The sequence below is a fragment of the Schistocerca piceifrons genome, chromosome X (assembly GCF_021461385.2).
Source record: "Schistocerca piceifrons isolate TAMUIC-IGC-003096 chromosome X, iqSchPice1.1, whole genome shotgun sequence".
Classification (NCBI taxonomy): Eukaryota; Metazoa; Arthropoda; class Insecta; order Orthoptera; family Acrididae; genus Schistocerca; species Schistocerca piceifrons.
Genome location: NC_060149.1, coordinates 730,036,904 through 730,060,173, shown reverse-complemented (window position 1 = coordinate 730,060,173; position 23,270 = coordinate 730,036,904). Strand labels below are relative to the sequence as shown.

General features: G+C 43.4%; 1 protein-coding gene across 2 annotated transcripts in view; it reads left to right on the top strand.

Moving 5' to 3' along the window:
* The window catches only part of LOC124721085 (cAMP-specific 3',5'-cyclic phosphodiesterase), an 836,067-nt gene that overhangs the window by 59,719 nt on the left and 753,078 nt on the right, over nucleotides 1–23,270 (top strand). The window contains exon 2 of one of the 2 annotated variants that reach the window (XM_047245893.1): nucleotides 2,754–2,786. The exons of the other annotated variant lie outside the window; for it this stretch is intronic. Coding sequence (XP_047101849.1) covers nucleotides 2,754–2,786 — 33 coding nt within the window. The remainder of the gene's footprint in view (nucleotides 1–2,753; nucleotides 2,787–23,270) is intronic. 2 annotated transcript variants of the gene reach the window in all.

Sequence of the window (23,270 nt, the reverse complement as noted above, 5' to 3'; positions counted from 1 at the left end):
TGGCCGAGCGGTTATAGGCGCTTCAGTCTGGAACCGCGCGACCGCTACGGTCGCAGGTTCGAATCCTGCCTCGGGCATGGATGTGTGTGATGTCCTTAGGTTAGTAAGGTTTAAGTAGTTCTAAGTTCTAGGGGACTGATGACCTCAGATGTTGAGTCCCATAGTGCTCAGAGCCATATTTCCTGGTCGCTGTATTGGAGGGGGAGGTCCTATTCCATGGCCTACGAGGTCACCTGGCCTGAAACCCCCCAGATTATTTCCTGTGGGAATATCTAAAGACCCCAGTGGGTACGGAGATGAAATCAATTTCAGAATTGTAGCTGCCTTTGATGCGATTCGAAACACACCAGGGTTATTTGTTAGCGTGCATCAGAATCTTGTCCGCCGGTGTCATGCTTGCATTAAGGTTAATGGCCGCCAGTTTCAGCACATTTTGTACGCTACAATACAATTGGTATGTTCGTTGTGTCAATGATGGTATTTGCAGTTAGCTGTAACTAATGTAAATAAAAAAGTACACAGTAATGTGGTTTTATTCCTATTATCTCCTTACGCTGGCTTCTCTGAACCCAGGTTCGCTACCTCAAATTGTTCAGTGGAGCATCATTTATGTCCTGTTAAATTTTTTCACGCTCTTATGGGAACACCTTGTAGATGTCTGACTTAAGAGTCGTCAGCACCATTGTAACTGATGTTTTGGCAGATTTCGTTTCTGCAATGTGTAGCTGGTGACAGTTCAGACAATTACTGCTCGTCACGTCTTTCATGCGACACCCCGTGTAGATGGAATCCGTCGGTTCGTGTCCCATTACAAACAAAATTATTTTTGAATCTTAATTTTATGTGCCCATTCGATAGTGCGCTCCCAAATTAATCTAGTCCGATATTTATTTTATCGATATGTATTAACTGTGACAGTAGACACACAGAATAAACAGCAATCCGCCAGCGATTCAGTAGCGCTGCATGATTTTCGGTAGCAGTCAGCGCGTGCCAGGGCACTGCTGTCGCTACTGGAATACCGGTTATTCTTCAAGTTTTACTGTCCCTGTCAGCAGCACGTATCGATAAGAATATCGCACTGGAGTAATTTGGGAGCGATCTATCGAATGGGCAAATAAAACTCTACTTTGAAAAAAATTTTGTCTGTAACGGGAAAGAAACTGACGCTTTCCGTCGACACTGTCGCATGAAAGACGTGGGCTGACTCCTGCTACAAAACGAAAAAACGAAATTGGAAAACTCTGCCGAAACACCAGAGAACAGGGGCCCGACGGCTCTTAGGAGACACAGCCGGTATGTGGGTGGTTGGTCTGGGCGAGGGGACCAAACAGCGAACTCATCGGTCCCATCGCCTTAGGGATGGGGAAGGAAGTCGGCCGTGCCCTTTCGAAGAAAATATCCCGGCGTTTGCCTAAAGCGATTTAGGGAAATCACGGAAAACCTAAAAAAGGATGACCGGACGCGGGTTTGAACCGTCGTCCTCCCGAATACGAGACCAGTGTGCTAACCACTGCGCCACCTCGCTCGGTTCAGTATATGGTTCTGTCCTCTAGGTAAGTTAGAATGCCAGACACAAAATCTTCCAAATAACTGCCATCCATTTCACACTCGTTCGGGTTCCAATTGCGGTTTCTTTGTTGACTTATTCTATTCCATACATCAGATATCTTGCTACATCAGTTCATATTTTCACAATAACTTATGATGTTTATGTGGCTGGGAAATAACCGTTGAGTTCCAATTTGAAATCGATGTTATTGGTGTCTGAAAGTCAGAACAGTTTTCCTACCACAATAAAGTTTTATCTGTCCTCCATAATTGATTCCATCAGTTTCAACTTTTGTGCATGTCTAAAAAATTAAGGGAGAAGTGTTGTACATCACCTATTCTTGGCACGCACATTGAATATATACGAAATGTAAATTTTTGCTACCTATTTCATTGTTATTAAAATAATGGATGGTTTTGGTAAGTAGAATTGCTTCTGGCATAAATATACGGATATGTGTGTAGTAGTAGCTAGTCTTTTTTTTAAAAATTGTGATGTATTTGTGTCCTCTCTTCAAATCAGCCCCCCCCCCCTCTCTCTCTCTCTCTCTCTCTCTCTCTCTCTCTCTCTCTCTCTCTCTCTCTCTCTCCCCCCCCCCTCCCCCTCTCCCTTTCTCGCCCTTTGTGTGTGTGTGTGTGTGTGTCGCTTACAGTTTAGATCACTTTCCTTATTTTGTTGAGGGAAGTTTAATAATATACTCTCAAGAATTGTAACACTACTACGGACAATATGGGCACCCACATGAAGAATTTTTATTTTTTTTATTTGTGTTTTTCTGTTTTAAGGACTACCAGTTAAATGCCCCGTTGCAAAACCTGAAGCATCTGTGACGGTTTGCCGTGTTATGCACTTTAGTGTGCGTGGGTTACCAACTTTTTAGTACAATAATAGCCCAAGGTTTTCCTGTTTTATTACATTTTTGCTAATTAATGTATGTATAATACAGTTTGAATAAAGTGGTTATTGTTTTTACAAGTCTCATTCTTTCTGTCCAAGACATTTTTTTCTTCTTAATGAACATAAATGTGTTACTGGAAAATACTTCCGAGTGTTCGAAGTACTCGGCTTTCAATTTTACGACCTGTAGGTGATTTAGCTGGCTAATTTGTGTGTGTTGTTGTGTGCATGGGTATGTGTGCGTGTGTGGCTACACCCGTGTCTTGTCGCCCATTTGTTGATCCTGGTGTTGCGTCTTTTGCAGATTCAAGGAGACAGAGACAGTGTTGGAGCGCTCGTATGTACCTGACTTCTTTTGTCTGTCTTCTGGCCTGCCCTTAGCGTTTCGTAGGTGGCACGGAGTGGTTGTGCATCCCGTAGCTCGCATCCCCACGCACTAACTTTCCCCTCCTTCCTGTGTGCGAGTGGCGTTTGGTGTTCGTCTTCCCCAGCACTCCCTTTTTTTACGCGTCCTGTAGTAACACAGCACAGTAAAATGTTTATTACGTAGGTCCATCACCTGCGCTTCTTTAAATTTCACGCATGTCTTTTGAATTCACATCGGGAATGTCTGCATTTTTTTTTCACTGTTGTATTAGTCACCTAGTTTAAATTAAGAGAACATAATTTTGGGCTGACCACAGACAGCTCAGTTCTCGGCTTTTGTATGCGACCACTGTGCATTTTCAGTTGAAAAAATCCTTATAACCTTTTTCAGGTTATTCACTTGCTTTAATACGTTTGCAGTGTTGAAATTCAGTGGTTTGCACTAATAATCATAGTTCTTTCGCTTTTTCTTTAGTGAACTTACAAAATCAGCCATGTGCTAAGCACTCAAACAGCTGGACTGCTTGTCATCTGCTGCCAATAGATGGGATCTGCCTTATGTGATCGACGCGAACCCATTATCTGTGCCATCAGTGTATGTTTAACTTTATACACGAATTACGATTGGAAAATTTAGTTATAGAGAGAGTGACGAAAAAAGGGGGTCCAGCAGACTATGAATGTACGATCTCTCTTAAGCTTCATGAGGTTTTTCATAATGCTTTGAGTTTCGTGGGAACGTTGTTCAAGTTAAGCTGTTCTAACACGCCCCCACGGCACAGTCAAAACTTGAACCTGACTGTATCCTTCCTCAACTCTTCCGAACTGCACCACGATAGTTCAAACAGGGTGAACATGAATACAACCAACAAACTGCAGGGACGCATTGCTCACTGGAAATGGAGAAAACAAAGGTACTTTGAACATGTGTCCAGAAATGCATCGTTGCAACGGTAGACTGCGCTGACGAATGAAAATTCTTCTGATCGCGTGCCTTGTGTTACGGCCAAGCAGGTGGAACGTTTGAGAGGCAGCACGGCTATACCAAAACAAATACCCTCACAGACAACAACCACATCATGCTACGTTTCAAGCCTCTTGTTGGGCATTTGTGTGATAATGGGTCCTTACATACAGACGAACGTGCAAGAAAGCGGCGTACTGTGCGTACACCAGATTTGGAGGATCGGGTTCTACAGATACTGAGACGAACCCTAGTACAAGCTCCAACCAATGTGCCCGCCAACATGGTGCAAGCCAAAGTACGATTATGCGTATTGTGCATGAAAACCACTACTATCCCTACCACGTGCAACAAATGAGAGGATTATCAGCAGCGGACATCCCTCTATAGTAAGTAATTTGGCGACGGTTTCTGCACCAGACCGTCACAATTATGGCAATTCTGTCATCAGTATCTTTACCGACGAACCATTCGGCTGCTTACGGTAAGCGGTGTCAATCACACAGGTTGCATCATACAAGGAACACACGGCACGTGGTCAGAGGAACTGCCATTCGACAGCGCCATCTACCGTGGCAACGCTTCATTTTTGGACACATGTTCATAGGACCTTATTTCCTCTATTTTCAGTCAGGAATCCGTCCCTGCAGACCGTCGGTTTTATTATACCGTATACAGGGGTTAAAAAAAGGTACGGCCAAACTTTCAGGGAACATTTCTCAAACACAAAGAAAGAAAATATGTTATGTGGACATGTGTCCGGAAACGCTTACTTTCCATGTTAGTGCTCATTTTATTACTTCCCTTCAAATCACATTAATCATGGAATGGAATCACACAGCAACAGAACGTACCAGCGTGACTTCAAACACTTTGTTACAGGAAATGTTCAAAATGTCCTCCGTTTTAGCGAGGATACATGCATCCACCCTCCGTAGCATGGAATCCCTGATGCGCTGATGCAGCCCTGGAGAATGGCGGATTGTATCACAGCCGTCCACAATACGAGCACGAAGAGTCTCTACATTTGGTACCGGGGTTGCGTAGACAAGAGCTTTCAAATGCCCCCATAAATGAAAGTCAAGAGGGTTGAGGTCAGGAGAGCGTGGAGGCCATGGAATTGGTCCGCCTCTACCAATCCATCGGTCACCGAATCTGTTGTTGAGAAGCGTACGAACACTTCGACTGAAATGTGCAGGAGCTCCATCGTGCATGAACCTCATGTTGTGTCGTACTCGTAAAGGCACATGTTCTAGCAGCACAGGTAGAGTATCCCGTATGAAATCATGATAACGTGCTCCATTGAGCGTAGGTGGAAGAACATCGGGCCCCATCAAGACATCACCAACAATGCCTGCCCAAACGTTCACAGAAAACCTGTGTTGATGACGTGATTGCACAATTGCGTGCGGATTCTCGTCACCCCACACATGCTGATTGTGAAAATTTACAATTTGAGCACGTTGGAATGAAGCCTCATCCATAAAAAGAAAATTTGCACTGAAATGAGGATTGACGCATCGTTGGATGAACCATTCGCAGACGTGTACCCGTGGGGACCAATCAGCTGCTGATAGTGCCTGCACACGCTGTACACGGTACGGAAACAACTGGTTCTCCCGTAGCACTCTCCATACAGTGACGTGGTCAACGTTACCTTGTACAGCAGCAACTTCTCTGACGCTGACATCAGGGTTATCTTCAACTGCACGAAGAATTGCCTCGTCCATTGCAGGTGTCCTCGTCGTTCTAGGTCTTTCCCAGTCGCGAGTCATAGGCTGGAATGTTCCGTGCTCCCTATGACGCCGATCAATTGCTTCGAAAGTCTTCCTGTCGGGACACCTTCGTTCTGGAAATCTGTCTCGATACAAACGTACCGCTCCAGGGCTATTGCCCCGTGCTAATCCATACATCAAATGGGCATCTGCCAACTCCGCATTTGTAAACATTGCACTGACTGCAAAACCACGTTCGTGATGGACACTAACCTGTTGATGCTACGTACTGATGTGCTTGATGCTAGTACTGTAGAGCAATGAGTCGCATGTCAACACAAGCACCGAAGTCAACATTACCTTCCTTCAATTGGGCCAACTGCCGGTGAATCGAGGAAGTACAGTACATATTGACGAAACTAAAATGAGCTCTAACATGGAAATTAAGCGTTTCCGGACACATCTCCACATAACATCTTTTCTTTGTGTGTGAGGAATGTTTCCTGAAAGTTTGGCCGTACCTTTTTGTAACACCCTGTATAGAGTGTGGAATAGTAGGGCAGGATGGGAGAAAGAAAGGTTAAGTCAGTATCCAGCGTCTCGTCCATAAAAATCTCATTTGAGAGGGGCGGAAAGCTAGACTGGACAAGGGCGGGGAAGAGAGCCATTTCCAAAACAAATACATCCCAGCGTTTGCCATAAGCGACTTAGGGACAACATGGTAAAGGAAATATGGATTTCTGGACGATGATTTGAGGGCCGGAATGTGCGCCCAGTGCCGTAACCGCAGCGGAGACTCGACCGTAAAAGGATAGTAATGGCGTCAAATGGAAGCCGTCAACTGTACTCAGATGGAGGGGTTGAGCAAGAACGGCAACGGTCGGCTTCGAATTCCACTCAAGTACACAACCATAATCTATCAGGAAATTTCAGTGAAACATTTTCTCCCTTGCACCGTAAAAGGTTTTACAAATTCACATTTTATCCAATCGCATCGCGAAAGTATTAAGCACAGTCAAATAATAAAACCAATGGCTTGATTCTAGATACATTGGCAGGCGTAACAGCTTGGCGATCCTTTCACTCTTTTCGATAAAACACATTTTATTATGCGTTAAAAAATTTTCATATCGTTTTTACGAGTACAATAACCCTTGGAAGGCAATCGGTGCTTGTCGTGGAGACGGTCCTGCTGTTGCTACACGCATTGACGGCATCTGAAACAACTGATGTTTCACATGTCTCCTATCAAAAATTGCCCGCAGTTGCCGAACATCCAGTACTACATTCGATCGATGTAATGTTAGTACAAGTTTCCTGTAAACTGTCTGTCATCACCTCTTAACAATAAGCTCTGTCTCTTCCTGCAATTCCTGAGAGCAATTAGTAATTTTAATTTCGTCCATTTATTCTCCGCATAGCAACACTATTAACATGTCTTGCCGCAGAGGTAACACCGGTTCTCGTCATATCACCGAAGTTAAGTGCTGCCAGGCTGAGCTAGCGCCTGGATGGGTGACGGTACGGTCTGCCGAGAACTGTTGGCAATCGGGGTGTACTCAGCTCTTGCGAGGCAAACTGAGGAGCTACTTGATTGAGAAGTAGCGGTTCCGGTCTCGTAAACTGACATACGGATGGGAGATCCCTGTGCTGACAACATGCCCCTCCCTATCAGCATCCAGTGACGCCTGTGGGCTGAGGATGACACGGCGGCCGGTCGGTACCGTTGGTCCTTCATGGCCTGTTCGGGCGGGGTTTAGTTTAATTTAACACAGTTAGCATTCTACGTCCTCTTGGGTGCAAGATGGCAATTCTTCCACGCATACTATCGAAATTTCCATATAAAATGTTCAGGTTTACCTCTTAAGGAGCGAATGGTCATCGAATGTAACTATTCCATCACTTTGAAACTCTGCAAATGCTTTCCTGTTGAAATATGCACACTGTCGACACCACCACATTTAGATAAATATAACCTTCCTTTTTAAGCAGAACGAAAAGGGAAAAGTGGTTTATTAGCAGATTTATCGTGTATCCGACATAGTAAACGCCTCGAGTCTACTATTTTCTTTTAATCTATCTACGGTCACTATCCATTCGTGTTTACAGTAAATGCATATATCTTGCAGTACACTGGGTAAACACTGGATTGGTACCCACGTCTCTCCTTAGATATGTTCTATACAAATGTGTAGAAAACGTTCTCACTCTTGCACATGAGATTTACTCTAGACATCGACACAGATTCTGTCCTGTGGTGTGAATAAGAGACTGATGACCATAGATGCTTAGTGTCTTTAAGCTAGTCGTCATCGTCATCATCATCGTTATTATTATTATTATTATTATTATTATTATTATTATTACTTTGTATCCCTCGTAGTCATACCTGCCAACTTTTGAAAAGAGTGTGAGTAAAACCCCCGCACGAAAAAAAATCTAACGATTTTCGACATACTCTTGCTTGACGAAAATAACAATACTTCTGGGCTACAAAATACAATAATTCATGCTTCAGGCAGAATATTTCAATGAGAACACATCTAATTACATCATAGGTCAATGATTTGTAAATGAACATAACAATCAAGAGGAAATCCGTGTTAAACAGCAGGAGGTGTGGTGAATATGGGTTTGGAGCATACATAACAGGACTTTCTTGACAAATTAAGGAGATACGCGATAATTGAAAAATGTTTTACACAGTGAAACTTTAATACCGTAATACAGGCAAGAAATAGTATAATACACTCTGTAAATCCCATGCCAGTTAGACTTTAAAGTCATAGTTGGACCTTTTTAGCTTCCTACAAAAAGTCTTGAGGAAGTGTGTTTTCATAACAGGGACCAAAACTCCTGGTCTTCAAAACAGAAATAGACTACAAGCATTCATTGGACATGAATAGTCTGAGCTCTGTTCTATTTTTTTTCATAAGGTTGAAAACACGCTCACATTCTGCATTGCTATGGGGTATGGCCCCCCCCCCCCCCCATGAACCATGGACCTTGCCGTTGGTGGGGAGGCTTGCGTGCCTCAGCGATACAGATAGCCGTACCGTAGGTACAACCACAACGGAGGGGTATCTGTTGAGAGGCCAGACAAACGTGTGGTTCCTGAAGAGAGGCACCAGCCTTTTCAGTAGTTGCAAGGGCAACAGTCTGGATGATTGACTGATCTGGCCTTGTAACAATAACCAAAACGGCCTTGCTGTGCTGGTACTGCAAACGGCTGAAAGCAAGGGGAAACTACGGCCGTAATTTTTCCCGAGGGCATGCAGCTTTACTGTATGATTAAATGATGATGGCGTCCTCTTGGGTAAAATATTCCGGAGGTAAAATAGTCCCCCATTCGGATCTCCGGGCGGGGACTACTCAAGAGGATGTAGTTATCAGGAGAAAGAAAACTGGCGTTCTACGGATCGGAGTGTGGAATGTCAGATCCCTTAATCGGGCAGGTAGGTTAGAAAATTTAAAAAGGGAAATGGATAGGTTGAAGTTAGATATAGTGGGAATTAGTGAAGTTCGGTGGCAGGAGGAACAGGACTTCTCGTCAGGTGACTACAGGGCTATAAACACAAAGTCAAATAGGGATAATGCAGGAGTAGGTTTAATAATGAATAGGAAAATAGGAATGCGGGTAAGCTACTACAAACAGCATAGTGAACGCATAATTGTGGCCAAGATAGATACGAAGCCCACACCTACTACAGTAGTAAAAGTTTATATGCCAACTAGCTCTGCAGATGACGAAGAAATTGAAGAAATGTATGATGAAATAAAAGAAATTATTCAGATAGTGAAGGGAGACGAAAATTTAATAGTCATGGGTGACTGGAATTAGAGTGTAGGAAAAGGGAGAGAAGGAAACGTAGTAGGTGAATATGGATTGGGGCTAAGAAATGAAAGAGGAAGCCGCCTGATAGAATTTTGCACAGAGCACAACTTAATCATAGCTAACACTTGCTTTAAGAATCATGATAGAAGGTTGTATACATGGAAGAACCCTGGAGATACTAAAAGGTATCAGATAGATTATATAATGGTAAGACAGAGATTTAGGAACCAGGTTTTAAATTGTAAGACATTTCCAGGGGCACATTTGGACTCTGACCACAATCTGTTGGTTATGACCTGTAGATTAAAACTGAAGAAACTGCAAAAAGGTGGGAATTTAAGGAGATGGGACCTGGATAAACTGAAAGGACCAGAGGTTGTATAGAGTTTCAGGGAGAGCATAAGGGAACAATTGAAAGGAATGGGGGAAAGAAATACAGTAGAAGAAGAATGGGTAGCTCTGAGGGATGAAGTAGTGAAGGCAGCAGACGATCAAGTAGGTAAAAAGAAGAGGGTTAATAGAAATCCTTGGGTAACAGAAGAAATATTGAATTTAATTGATGAAAGGAGAAAATATAAAAATGCAGTAAATGAAGAGGGCAAAAAGGAATACAAACGTCTCAAAACTGAGATCGACAGGAAGTGCAAAATGGCTAAGCAGGGATGGCTAGAGGACAAATGTAAGGATGTAGAGGCCTATCTCACTAGGGGTAAGATAGATACAGCCTCCAGGAAAATTAAAGAGACCTTTGGAGATAAGAGAACCACATGTGTGAACATCAAGAGCTCAGATGGAAACCCAGTTCTAAGCAAAGAAGGGAAAGCAGAAAGGTGGAAGGAGTATATAGAGGGTCTATACAAGGGCGATGCACTTGAGGACAATATTATGGAAATGGAAGAGGATGTAGATGAAGATGAAATGGGAGATACGATACTGCGTGAAGAGTTTGACAGAGCACTGAAGGACCTGAGTCGAAACAAGGCCCCCGGAGTAGACAGCATTCCATTGGAACTACTGACGGCCTTTGGAGAGCCAGTCCTGACAAAACTCTACCATCTGGTGAGCAAGATATATGAAACAGGCGAAATACCCTCAGACTTCAAGAAGAATATAATAATTCCAATCCCAAAGAAAACAGGTGTTGACAGATGTGAAAATTACCGAACAATCAGTATAATAAGCCACAGCTGCAAAGTACTAACACGAATTCTTTACAGACGAATGGAAAAACTAGTAGAAGCCGACCTCGGGGAAGATCAGTTTGGATTCCGTAGAAATACTGGAACACGTGAGGCAATACTGACCTTACGACTTATCTTAGAAGAAAGATTAAGGAAAGGCAAACCTACGTTTCTAGCATTTATAGACTTAGAGAAAGCTTTTGACAATGTTGACTGGAATACTCTCTTTCAAATTCTAAAGGTGGCAGGGGTAAAATACAGGGAGCGAAAGGCTATTTACAACTTGTACAGAAACCAGATGGCAGTTATAGGAGTTGAGGGACATGAAAGGGAAGCAGTGGTTGGGAAGGGAGTAAGACAGGGTTGTAGCCTCTCCCCGATGTTATTCAATATGTATATTGAGCAAGCAGTAAAGGAAACAAAAGAAAAATTTGGAGTAGGTATTAAAATCCATGGAGAAGAAATTAAAACTTTGAGGTTCGCCGATGACATTGTAATTCTGTCAGAGACAGCAAAGGACTTGGAAGAGCAGTTGAACGGAATGGATGGTGTCTTGAAGGGAGGATGTAAGATGAACATCAACAAAAGCAAAACGAGGATAATGGAATGTAGTCGAGTTAAGTCGGGTGATGCTGAGGGTATTAGATTAGGAAATGAGACACTTAAAGTAGTAAAGGAGTTTTGCTATTTGGGGAGCAAAATAACTGATGATGGACGAAGTAGAGAGGATATAAAATGTAGACTGGCAATGGCAAGGAAAGCATTTCTGAAGAAGAGAAATTTGTTAACATCGAGTATAGATTTAAGTGTCAGGAAGTTATTTCTGAAAGTATTTGTATGGAGTGTAGCCATGTATGGAAGTGAAACATGGACGGTAAATAGTTTGGACAAGAAGAGAATAGAAGCTTTTGAAATGTGGTGCTACAGAAGAATGCTGAAGATTAGATGGGTAGATCACATAACTAATGAGGAAGTATTGAATAGAATTGGGGAGAAGAGACGTTTGTGGCACAACTTGACGAGAAGAAGGGATCGGTTGGTAGGACATGTTCTGAGGCATCAAGGGATCACCAATTTAGTATTGGAGGGCAGCGTGGAGGGTAAAAATCATAGGGAGAGACCAAGAGATGAATACACTAAGCAGATTCAGAAGGATGTAGGTTGCAGTAGGTACTGGGAGATGAAGAAGCTTGCACAGGATAGAGTAGCATGGAGAGCTGCATCAAACCAGTCTCAGGACTGAAGACCACAACAACAAGATGGGGTATGGTGAGACAAGAGGAGTGCAAGACTCTAGAAATTCGGTTATACTCAAGAAATTCATCGGCTCCATGAATTCTTTATATTTGTGCCCAGATGGAATCATTTGCAGCATCTCGATTTGCAGCTAAAGTGTCATCTGCCTAAAGAGCTGTGAACTGCCTCTGAAGCTCATTCACCGCCTCACTTGTAGGATCATTCTATTCCTTGCATAACATGACAGGAAACTTTTCCAAGAAAAAATTAATGGAAGAAAACTGTGCATCTTCAGTTTTATCTAACCTAGCAACTTGAGCATGCCTTAACACATCATCCTTGAGTGGAAACTCGTTGATGATGCAGTCACAGGCAGTACATAAGTAGTTTCTTACTAAAATAAAATGGATTTTCTGTATCCTTGAGATCATTCACTAAGTTTGAAATGTGAATGCCAATAATTAACTCATTATTCATTCTTTAATTTTGAATCAAATTGTACTCATCTTCAAGCAATGAGGAGCTTTTGACAATTTTGGACTTTAGAAACTTCGTGAACAGCTCCATTAGAAGTTCTAATAAAAAGTGAAATTGTCGGGAAGAAGTCTCAAGGGCAACATTCAGTTTGTCAAATACAGAAATAGTCGAGTTTGAGAACAGGAACATAAACAAATTTTTCTCTGCTGTTGTAACAGAAGTCTTAATTTTTAGGATGGACTTGTCACATTTGGAGGAATATGCTATTCTTTTAGCCCATGTGCAGTAGAAGACTCAAGAATTCTCTTCTTCTGATACTTTTTGGATCCACTATGTTCAATCCTAGGCATTCTAAAAGATTTCAAGCTTGTGGAAATGTTTTGGGTACATAATATTTTCTCCTTGATGGAAGAAAGAAGCAGATCCCACTGGTCCAGTAGTCTATCCAGATATCTGCTTAAAGATAACCACCTAGTACATACGTGCTTCAGAATTTCACGCTGCTAGATTAATCAGGTGGCAAATGCAACCTATGACGGCAGTACGTGGTTGAAATGTTGGTTCAGAACTGCTGAAACCTCATTTTTGTGTCCTATCATAACAGGAGCATTGTCGGAGCAGAAAGCCACACGACTTTCAATTGGTATGTTTCGAGAATTGAGGTGTGGTAACATCAGGCTACCTCTGTTTCGCCCTGTTGAGTCCCCGTCAAACGCTGGTATGGACAGCATAGTGCTCACCACTTTTTCCCGTGGAATATCATAGACTGTAACAACAACAACAACAACAACAAGATACAACATGCCATTCGTATCATTGCTTCCATCCGTTGCCAAAGAAAACGGTCCGTTCTGAAGCCACTTAACAACTTCTGATGACGCATGTTTTGCCATTTCATTTACAGTGTTTGTCGTTTTCGTGCGACCACAGCTATACTTCTTTGCAACGTCTGATGTGGGAAACATCATCTTACATAAAGAACTAGCATGAATATCCGCACTTCAGGGCACACTGAATTTCACCAAAAAGGAGGTAAACAGATACTAGGCCCTAATTTTGTCATTGGCAACGTTTCCAGACTTGGCAAAAAAGTGTTGATTTTCTTGTTACCTTTCTTCGCTTTAACATAACTTACGTATGTACCACACTTCACATGATTACTTAAATCGTTTCTTCCACCACGTGCAGTATTAATTTCACACTCACATACCGTTCAAAAGACAATTTTTTCTCCCTTTCTTGATTTTAGTGTGCACCGAAAACCAACAGAATATGATTCTTTAAGTGTCTGAAAGTGCTCTTTCTTGTTGGTTTTATTCATGTACCCTACAACAGGAATATAGCGTATGGAAATTTCCGAGAACAAATATCTCGATATTTACTGAAACATCGGAAGGAACCTGGATCACCGAACATCCCCTAAAGTTATAACATAAACACTCAACGCAGTCAAAGCACACAGTCTTAAACCGTTAAATGAACACAACGCCAGCCTTGTGAGCAACGAATATGCACATGATAAAACGCACACGCACACGCACACGCGCGCGCGCGAGCTTGAATGAGTTCGCGACTATCGCAGACGTGCCTTCGACCCACGCAAATAATCAATTCTACGGAAGCAGGGTGATTATCGAATGTTAACGTTTCAAATTTTTACCTGCGAAGTCGTAAAATGATACCATAGGATGCTGCAATTTTCATAAATTTTACGGATAAAACGTAAAAGTTGGCAGGTTTGATACTATTTAAAGTAATTTTAAGCTTTGTTTGCTCATTTGCAGTGAATTTTTTATCAATAGTAGACTTCTTCCTTCATGACAACCGCTTTTGCCAAATACTCCAGTTAGTATATTTTGACTTTGATCTCTCCATTTCCAGTTTCTTCTGCGTACACACAACACAGTAACTGTACTTACAGGAATAACTTCTATAAGAGGGAATGGTTTAGGTCTGTTCGATACATTGCTGCTTTTTTCTAAGACTTGCAGAATAACTTTGTTTGTGGGAACCAATCCCAATTTGTCAATATCTATGCTTGATGAGATTGTGCAAAACAATATCCTGACTTGAGAAAATTTGTTTCTCCAGCTTTAATAAAACACGCTGTTCTTGTTAGTCTGGGTTAACAATTTCCACTTGATTTACAGATAAATAGTTAAACGTTACAAGTTCACATTCCGAACTGTGCTACAAAAGTTGATTTTAACATAAAAAACAAGAGAAAGACACGACAAAATGTAATACAGCCGCGTATTATATCTACCACATAATACGTTCATTGTATGTAAAAAAGGTAACATGTATTACAGGCCAATGATGATGCTTCCCAGATGAATAAAGCGAAACGCGTATGGCAATAAACAAACTGCCTTCAATTGGTTGCATGAAAATAGTTGAACCTATTAATAGAAAGAACATGGTTTATAATTTTTACTCGGTCTTCATTGTCCGGAAGGTTTACTTGTACACCAGTCAGATTTGGTGTAGACAAACTGCAGAACAATGTTAAACACAACGCAACACCTGTTCTGTGCTCTACGCAATAGATTACACCACATAGAAGCAACTGGCATTAAGTACAGCGGAGCACATTTTAAAAACCGTTCCTTGACATGTAATACACTTACACCGTCTTCGACGGGGTCGAACACCCCATCCATTCCATAGTTAAAAATCATTGCTTCCAGTATGCTAGTATCATGTGCTTTAGCCAAGAAGGAAGTATAAGTTTTCTGTAGACACACATCGGTACACTTTATAAAATCGTTAAGATGGTTACCAATATCTTTGTTGGCTCCTGGGCATGTGATTCGTCATACACTGCTGGCCACCGTAAATGCAACACCAAGAAAGACAAGAGGAAGCACAACAAAATTTATTTTGTAGATAACATGTCGACCAAGTATCAAATGATTACGTTTACAGACGTCTGTGACATGTGGTTCCTGCCAGAATCAGTAGCCAGAGTAGCCGCCATTGTTGGAGATCACCACTGCCACACGTCTCGGCATTGAGTCAGAGAGACGTTGGATGTGTTCCTGGGGTACAGCAGCTCAAGCAGCTTCCACACGTTGCCAATGATCATCTGGTGTGGCAGCTGGGGATGTAATCTGGGTCACTCGTTGAGCAACCATGGACCACATGTTTTCTATCGTCGAAAGATCCGGAGAGCGAGCCGGCCAGGGAAGCAATTCAATCTGTTTATTGACGAAGAACCTTTGGACAATGCGTGCCACGTGTGGTCGCGCATTATCCTGTTGAAATATGGCTGTGGCCGAGCCCTGAAGTTAAGGGAGGACAACTGGCTCCAGCACCTCGGATATGTAGCGCCGGCTATTTAAAGTACCGGCAATGCGTACTAGAGGCGTGCGAGAGTAATATCCAATACCGCCCCATACCATAATACCCGGTGCAAGACCAGTGTGGCGGTGCATAATGCAGCTGTCCAGCATCCTCTCTCCACGGTGTCTCCACACTCGAATCCGACCATCATGGTGCTGTAGACAGAAGCGTGCCTCGTCAGTAAAGACAACGTCATTCCATTCTGCTGTCCACATCCGTCTGTCATCACACCATTGGCGACGGAGACGTCTGTGGTTCTGCGTCAATGGTAGACGAAGCAATGGACGTCTTGCGGACGGACCACTATGCTGTAAACGGCGTCGAATGGTACGCGCAGACACTGGATGATGCGTTACAGACGCAATGTGCTGTGCTATGGTTCGGGACGTCACTGAGCGATCCGTCACTGCCATGCGCACAATTTGCCTATCAGCACGTGCAGTGGTGCACCGAAGTGAATGCGATCGACCACGTCGGTCCGTCGTACCCTCCTGCATCCATTGGTCACATATCCGCATTACAGTTGTTTGGTTTCGTCCAACACGACTAGCGATTTCTCTGTATGATAATCCACAATCTCGGTAAGCCACTATCCTTCCTCTGTCGAACTCGGATACTTGATCAAAAGATGTTCGCTGTTGTCTACGAGGCATAACTGATCGTCTTGTGAAACAACCACAAGGTAAACACACGTGCCGAACGTACACTCGTCGAAATCGCCAAGCCTTAAATGGCGCTATGAGGTGGCGCCACAGGCGCGCGTGATGTGCGTCTGCGCTGAAATTCTAATCAGTTGCATATCTCATCGCTGCAAACCCATGGTGTAAACTTCACTTGATTCGGATGCTTCCTTTAGGGTGTTGCATTTACGGTGGCCAGCAGTGTATAAATGTGTTATATATCTTTAATCTACGATTGGAACCATACATGTTAAACAATCTGTTCCCATTAGCTTATCATTGCTGAAAGTCACGTTGCTGTTTCGTTGATAGTATTTTTGTACATACAAGTCGTGGTTTGATGTAGTGACTTAGACCCATTTTTTTTAAACTGCCAGTAAAATTTTTGCATTACATGCGTGACAGTCATCTAAAGGAAACTGCTGCAATATTCCAGGCAGCTTACCCGTTAGTGTACCCAATTTAATGTCACCGTTACATATAAGAACGACAATGCGACATCTAGAGGAATATTAAACAAAAAAACTAGGAAACAACACTAATAATTTAGACGAAATATAAATATCCTGTGGTTGCACCATGTAAAGTGGCATTGGCTGGCGTTAAAATATCTGTGCTAATGGATGAGCTATCTGGGTTATCACATCAGCTCCGTGTAGATGACTGTTGCCTTATGGACCTGAATGCAACGCAAGATTTTACTGGGATTTTTAACAAAATGGAGATGTGATTGCTCAACAAAAACCCACAGATTCTGTGTGCAAGACCACTACCGAGAAAACAGTAATATAACAGTGAAAAACGATAAGGCGGCTGCAATAGTATGTTTAATGTGGCTGGTTTCTTGAGTGTAGAGTAAAGATATATAACAAATCTGTGTCAGGTAACAAGCGCAGATGTAAAAAAAAGGAATATTGGTAACCATCTTATCAATTTTATGAAGTGCTCTGATATGCGTCTACGAGGAACATTTACGTCTTCCGAGGCTAAAAAACATATTACCAGACGGAAAGTATTTCACGAACAATGGATGCAACTTCAGCCAAAACGGCAACCAGCCCTCCTGGAGTGTCTATCGGCGTCTCATACACCAAACGCTTCATCTCCCGCAGAAAAAGAAATTCATTGGAGTGAGGCTCAAATTTGCAGCAACATGTCTAAAACAATATTAACCACACGACGTTTCGTTGCGTCGTCTCTGAACATCAGCAGTATCAAATCCCTCACAGACCCGTAGCGGAGAAACGGTGCAACTGTGAAACACATGTTAAGTGAACGTGAGCGTAAGTGTTTGAAATTGCATACCAGCTGAAATGTACCACAACTATTTCCATCTTCTTGATCCAAGTTACAGCACATCGGAGACCTTGGTTGATCTGTTCAGCAGTAAACATAAAACGTACCAAGAGAGGTTAGTTATGGTTTAGTCCCATTACATGGCCACATTTGTATTCACAATACTTTGAATCCAAATGGAATGGATGCAAATCCTGTATGGCAAGTAATAGGATTTTTACACCATTCATCGCAAGAAAACTGTTTGAATTCCTTGAGAGATGCTTTTTGATGTTTGTGAGCATCCTATTACTTTTACAGCAGCCGGCCGCGGTGGTCTCGCGGTTCTAGGCGCTCAGTCCGGAACCGCGCGACTGCTACAGTCGCAGGTTCGAATCCTGCCTCGGGCATGGATGTGTGTGATGTCCTTAGGTTAGTTAGGTTTAAGTAGTTGTAAGTTCTAGGGGACTGATGACCACAGATGTTGAGTCCCATAGTGCTCAGAGCCAACTTTTACAGTACACGTCAAAATGACTCTAAAATAATCAAATGGAGCATTTGCGGCAGCCAAGAATGGCGTATTACTTCGTCATGAAAATGAAACGAATCCAGGACATTTTCAGCCTTGTGAGCGGGAGTATTATGTCCTAGAAAGATTCAGCTGACAATATCTGCACAATTTAATGCACACAGTAACCTAAAGTCCGCAGCTCGTGGTCTCGCGGTAGCGTTCTCGCTTCCAGAGCACGGGGTCCAGGGTCCGATTCCCGGCGGGGGTCAGGGATTTTCACCTTCCTCGAGATGACTGTGTGTTATTGTCATCATCATTCATCCTCATTACGGTCGGAGGAAGGATATGGCAAATCACCTCCGCTAGGACATTGCCTAGTACGGCGGTGCAGGTCTCCAGCATCTTCTCCTGCGTTCTGTTACGGAGTATGGGACTTCATGATCAGTCACCTAAAATCGTTATGTAGAGGTTACAGTTACCTTACCTTCCATTGTGACAGATCTGCTGAAAGCAACGGGAGCATGCAAACTATTCTGGAATGTACATCATACTTCACATTGAAAGACGGACGGACCTGATTCTACACTTAGTCTGGTGCTCTCCTTGCCCGACCATTTCCCGCGTAAGAAACAGCTTAAACATGGGCTCTCCGGACTTCATTACGTGTTACCATTGGTCGGTATCCCGGTGTTTTGTTCTTAGCACCATTGAAATGTCGATCACTTCAGTTTACGAGAGCTTTGAACAAAGCATATATTAGATGTTTTGTTTATGCGGTTTCTGTAGTACGGTTGTCGATAAAGGTTCCAAAGATTACAAAATCTTAAACATGGCTGCGAAACAACAACTGCTTAAATCCGAAGAGGTTGAAAAATCAGCCGACCAATTGCAAAACAAAGGTTTATTAGTCCTTGATCTAGGAATCAATATTTCTAAAACTATCTTCTTCAGAAGGAGTGGGCCTTGTTACATCATATGGTGGTACATCAGATTAGATGAAGCCGAGCGACTCTTGTCAAATATAAAATTTACGAAACAAGAATTATCCCAAGCCATGGCTTTAGATAGCAGCCAGATCACATATATCGTACTTCAGAATTAATGCTGACTCGCAAATGCCCACAGGTCAACATAAAATTGTAACAGGAGTCACAAGATAAAATATCTGCATGAGTTACGTGTACATCATGCCACAGACTAAGGCCGACGGTCACACTCATTTTGGCGCCACATTTCGTAATCTGACTCGCTCAGAATCGTCTGATTTAATTATACTATATTCTATTACACTGGTTTTACTTTTGCTATTGTTCATCTTATCTGTCTTCAAGACACTATCCATTCCGTTAAACTGCTCTTACATGCCTTATAATGTCAGCGTCAAACTTCACAGTTTTAATTTTACTGCTTGTTCAGTGTACAGATTGCGTAACATGGGTGACAGGCTACAGCCCTGTCTCACTCTCCTTTCTGAACCACTGCTTCCCCTTCATGTCCTTCGACTCTTACAACTGCAGGCTGGTTTCTGTAAAGTTGAATACAACATATCGCTCCCTGTAACTTCAGAATTCCAAAAAGTGTATTCCAGCCAACATTCTCAGAAGTTTGCTGTAAATGTACAAATTCTACAAGCGTAGGTTTGCCTTCCTTCACTCTAGGTTCTAAGACAAGTAGTAGGGTCATTATTGCCTCGAGTATTCCCAAACATTTCCGGAGGGCAAACGATTTTCTCCGAGGACAGCTTCTACGTTACATTTGTCTGTAAATAACTGGTGTGTGTATTTTATTGCTACTGTCTATCGTGAAGTTATTCACGACAACTTTGAAAAGTGTCGAGATTCTGCCAGCGTTAATTTTTTGGTTTGAAAGTACGTAACAAAGCTGGGTGAGCGGGTTGTCACGTACGGTCACGAGGCCATGCGTCAACTATTTGCGGACGGCGGCTTTGTCCCATCTGGAGCCAAATAATACCAGTATAAATAGACGGACGCCGTTGCAAGCACTACACGCTCCGCTTTGCGTAGCGCCATCACTCGTGCCAGTCAACTGTTTGTGAACAATACTTTCTTGCTCACTCCTCCTAAGAAGGCACTCGTAGGAAATTACGATTTTTTAAAGTTAATACACTCCTGGAAATTGAAATTAGAACACCGTGAATTCATTGTCCCAGGAAGGGGAAACTTTATTGACACATTCCTGGGGTCAGATACATCACATGATCACACTGACAGAACCACAGGCACATAGACACAGGCAACAGACCATGCACAATGTCGGCACTAGTACAGTGTATATCCACCTTTCGCAGCAATGCAGGCTGCTATTCTCCCATGGAGACGATCGTAGAGATGCTGGACGTAGTCCTGTGGAACGGCTTGCCATGCCATTTCCACCTGGCGCCTCAGTTGGACCAGCGTTCGTGCTGGACGTGCAGACCGCGTGAGACGACGCTTCATCCTGTCCCAAACATGCTCAATGGGGGACAGATCCGGAGATCTTGTTGGCCAGGGTAGTTGACTTACACCTTCTAGAGCACGTTGGGTGGCACGGGATACATGCGGACGTGCATTGTCCTGTTGGAACAGCAAGGTCCCTTGCCGGTCTAGGAATGGTAGAACGATGGGTTCGATGACGGTTTGGATGTACCGTGCACTATTCAGTGTCCCCTCGACGATCACCAGTGGTGTACGGCCAGTGTAGGAGATCGCTCCCCACACCATGATGCCGGGTGTTGGCCCTGTGTGCCTCGGTCGTATGCAGTCCTGATTGTGGCGCTCACCTGCACGGCGCCAAACACGCATACGACCATCATTGGCACCAAGGCAGAAGCGATTCTCATCGCTGAAGACGACACGTCTCCATTCGTCCCTCCATTCACGCCTGTCGCGACACCACTGGAGGCGGGCTGCACGATGTTCGGGCGTGAGCGGAAGACGGCCTAACGGTGTGCGGGACCGTAGCCCAGCTTCATGGAGACGTTTGCGAATGGTCCTCGCCGATACCCCAGGAGCAACAGTGTCCCTAATTTGCTGGGAAGTGGCGGTGCGGTCCCCTACGGCACTGCGTAGGATCCTACGGTCTTGGCGTGCATCCGTGCGTCGCTGCGGTCCGGTCCCAGGTCGACGGGCACGTGCACCTTCCGCCGACCACTGGCGACAACATCGATGTACTGTGGAGACCTCAAGCCCCACGTGTTGAGCAATCCGGCGGTACGTCCACCCGGCCTCCCGCATGCCCACTATACGTCCTCGCTCAAAGTCCGTCAACTGCACATACGGTTCACGTCCACGCTGTCGCGGCATGCTACCAGTGTTAAAGACTGCGATGGAGCTCCGTATGCCACGGCAAACTGGCTGACACTGACGGCGGCGGTCCACAAATGCTGCGCAGCTAGCGCCATTCGACGGCCAACACCGCGGTTCCTGGTGTGTCCGCTGTGCCGTGCGTGTGATCATTGCTTGTACAGCCCTCTCGCAGTGTCCGGAGCAAGTATGGTGGGTCTGACACACCGGTGTGAATGTGTTCTTTTTTCCATTTCCAGGAGTGTATGTTATAGCCAGCAGAAAACGCACTGGTAATCCATTTGATGTAGTGCAGCTGTTGCGGAGGGGCCTCGATCGGTTGCATTTGGAACTGTGTACTTCTTGGTTGATTTCTTTCAGTGAAAACCTACATTTTCTCCACGTTTTACGTCGCGTATTTATCAACAGATAAAACGGGCTGATTTTTTTTAAAAATGATCCGGAGCACAGTTTTAATCTACCAGGGAGTTTCAAATCACCACACACTCCACTACAGAATGCAAATTCGTGATTAATTTCGCTAACAGATCATTTATATCCAAATTTACTTCTCTAGAGTAGTTCAATAAGCGTTGATTTTGATTAACAACTACACTGACTGAAGATTAGCAACATGTCAAGTGCTGGAACAGCGAAGGAGGCGACCATAAAGTTCGCAACTGACCGACGGATCACAGTCAACGGTACCACATGTTACTCGCAATTTAACCTAGCAAACTGAAGTCTAGTCTCCTGATCTGGAACTGTAAGTCATAAGTTCTCCTCTTGCCCATCAATTTGTGGCGTTGAAAATTTCTTCCTCTCGCAGAACGCGAACTTTGTACCACTGGGTCGAGCACTACAGCACCATCGTGCGCTCGCTCTAGAGATGCGGAGGATTCTTCACATAACTGAACAACATATGGCTGAACATTGAGTCAAACTGAGCTTAAACGACAGACTGGGGTTACACGGTACTTCAACTATACAGGGTGTCCCATTTACCTCGACCACCCTAAATAACTGTTTGTCCAGATTCAAATTACAAAATGGTTCAAGCAAATGTCCTTTAGCCGTCAGGGGGACATCAATCAGCATGATTGCCTTCGTTGTAGCTTTGTATTTTACAAAGATATGAACAGCGGTATGACTTTTTTTTTTTAAATGGCACCCTGTATTTATTAATCGGGTTATTCATTGCCTCTCCTAAAGAGCTATTCAAAAATGTATCGCAGTGTACCATTCACTGAAACACAACGTTATTAATTACATAACACAACATGGACGTTGACGCTCCCAGCGCTTAGTGCAGGTACTCGGCGTAATGGGTTTAAAGGGAGATATTAAGCAAGAGGATTATAATGCTGTATGAACGAGAAAAGGTTACATTTAAAGGTAACGTGGTTCGTTATATTTGTAATTACTTAGTGTGCTGATTGAGTGCTTATGGTTCATATTTCCTGTATTGAAGTTACATGGTTCTGTCTTTCACTGCAATGTAAAATGCTAAAGATATATTTTGCGAATTGGTCCATGCGTGAGAAGTGTAGAAAGTTGTATTGTAACTACGACTTAATGAAGCTCAGCTAAAACTCAGTGTCGATTCAGTTATTTCTTTATCGATGAGATTAGCACCAGATTTTTTATTTGCATTCATGGTTTTATTTGACTGCAGACTCGCATTGCACGTCGCAAGTTGTGTGCTGAGTAAAATTTTTGAGTATTGACGGAATCCCGTCTCGCACTGCGCATCGCTAGTAAAATTTTATTTTGACAGTCAGATCACTATTTTCTAAAAAAACAGAGTTGCAGAGCAGACAAGAGCTCAGTCCACTACATAGAGGTAAGCCATAAGCATATCATTGCAGATTACGTTCAGTCAGGCACAGTGATTGTCAGAGTGCAATTACGAGAATGATATCAGTGTAAGTTCAGAAGTTTGATGCGAGTGATAT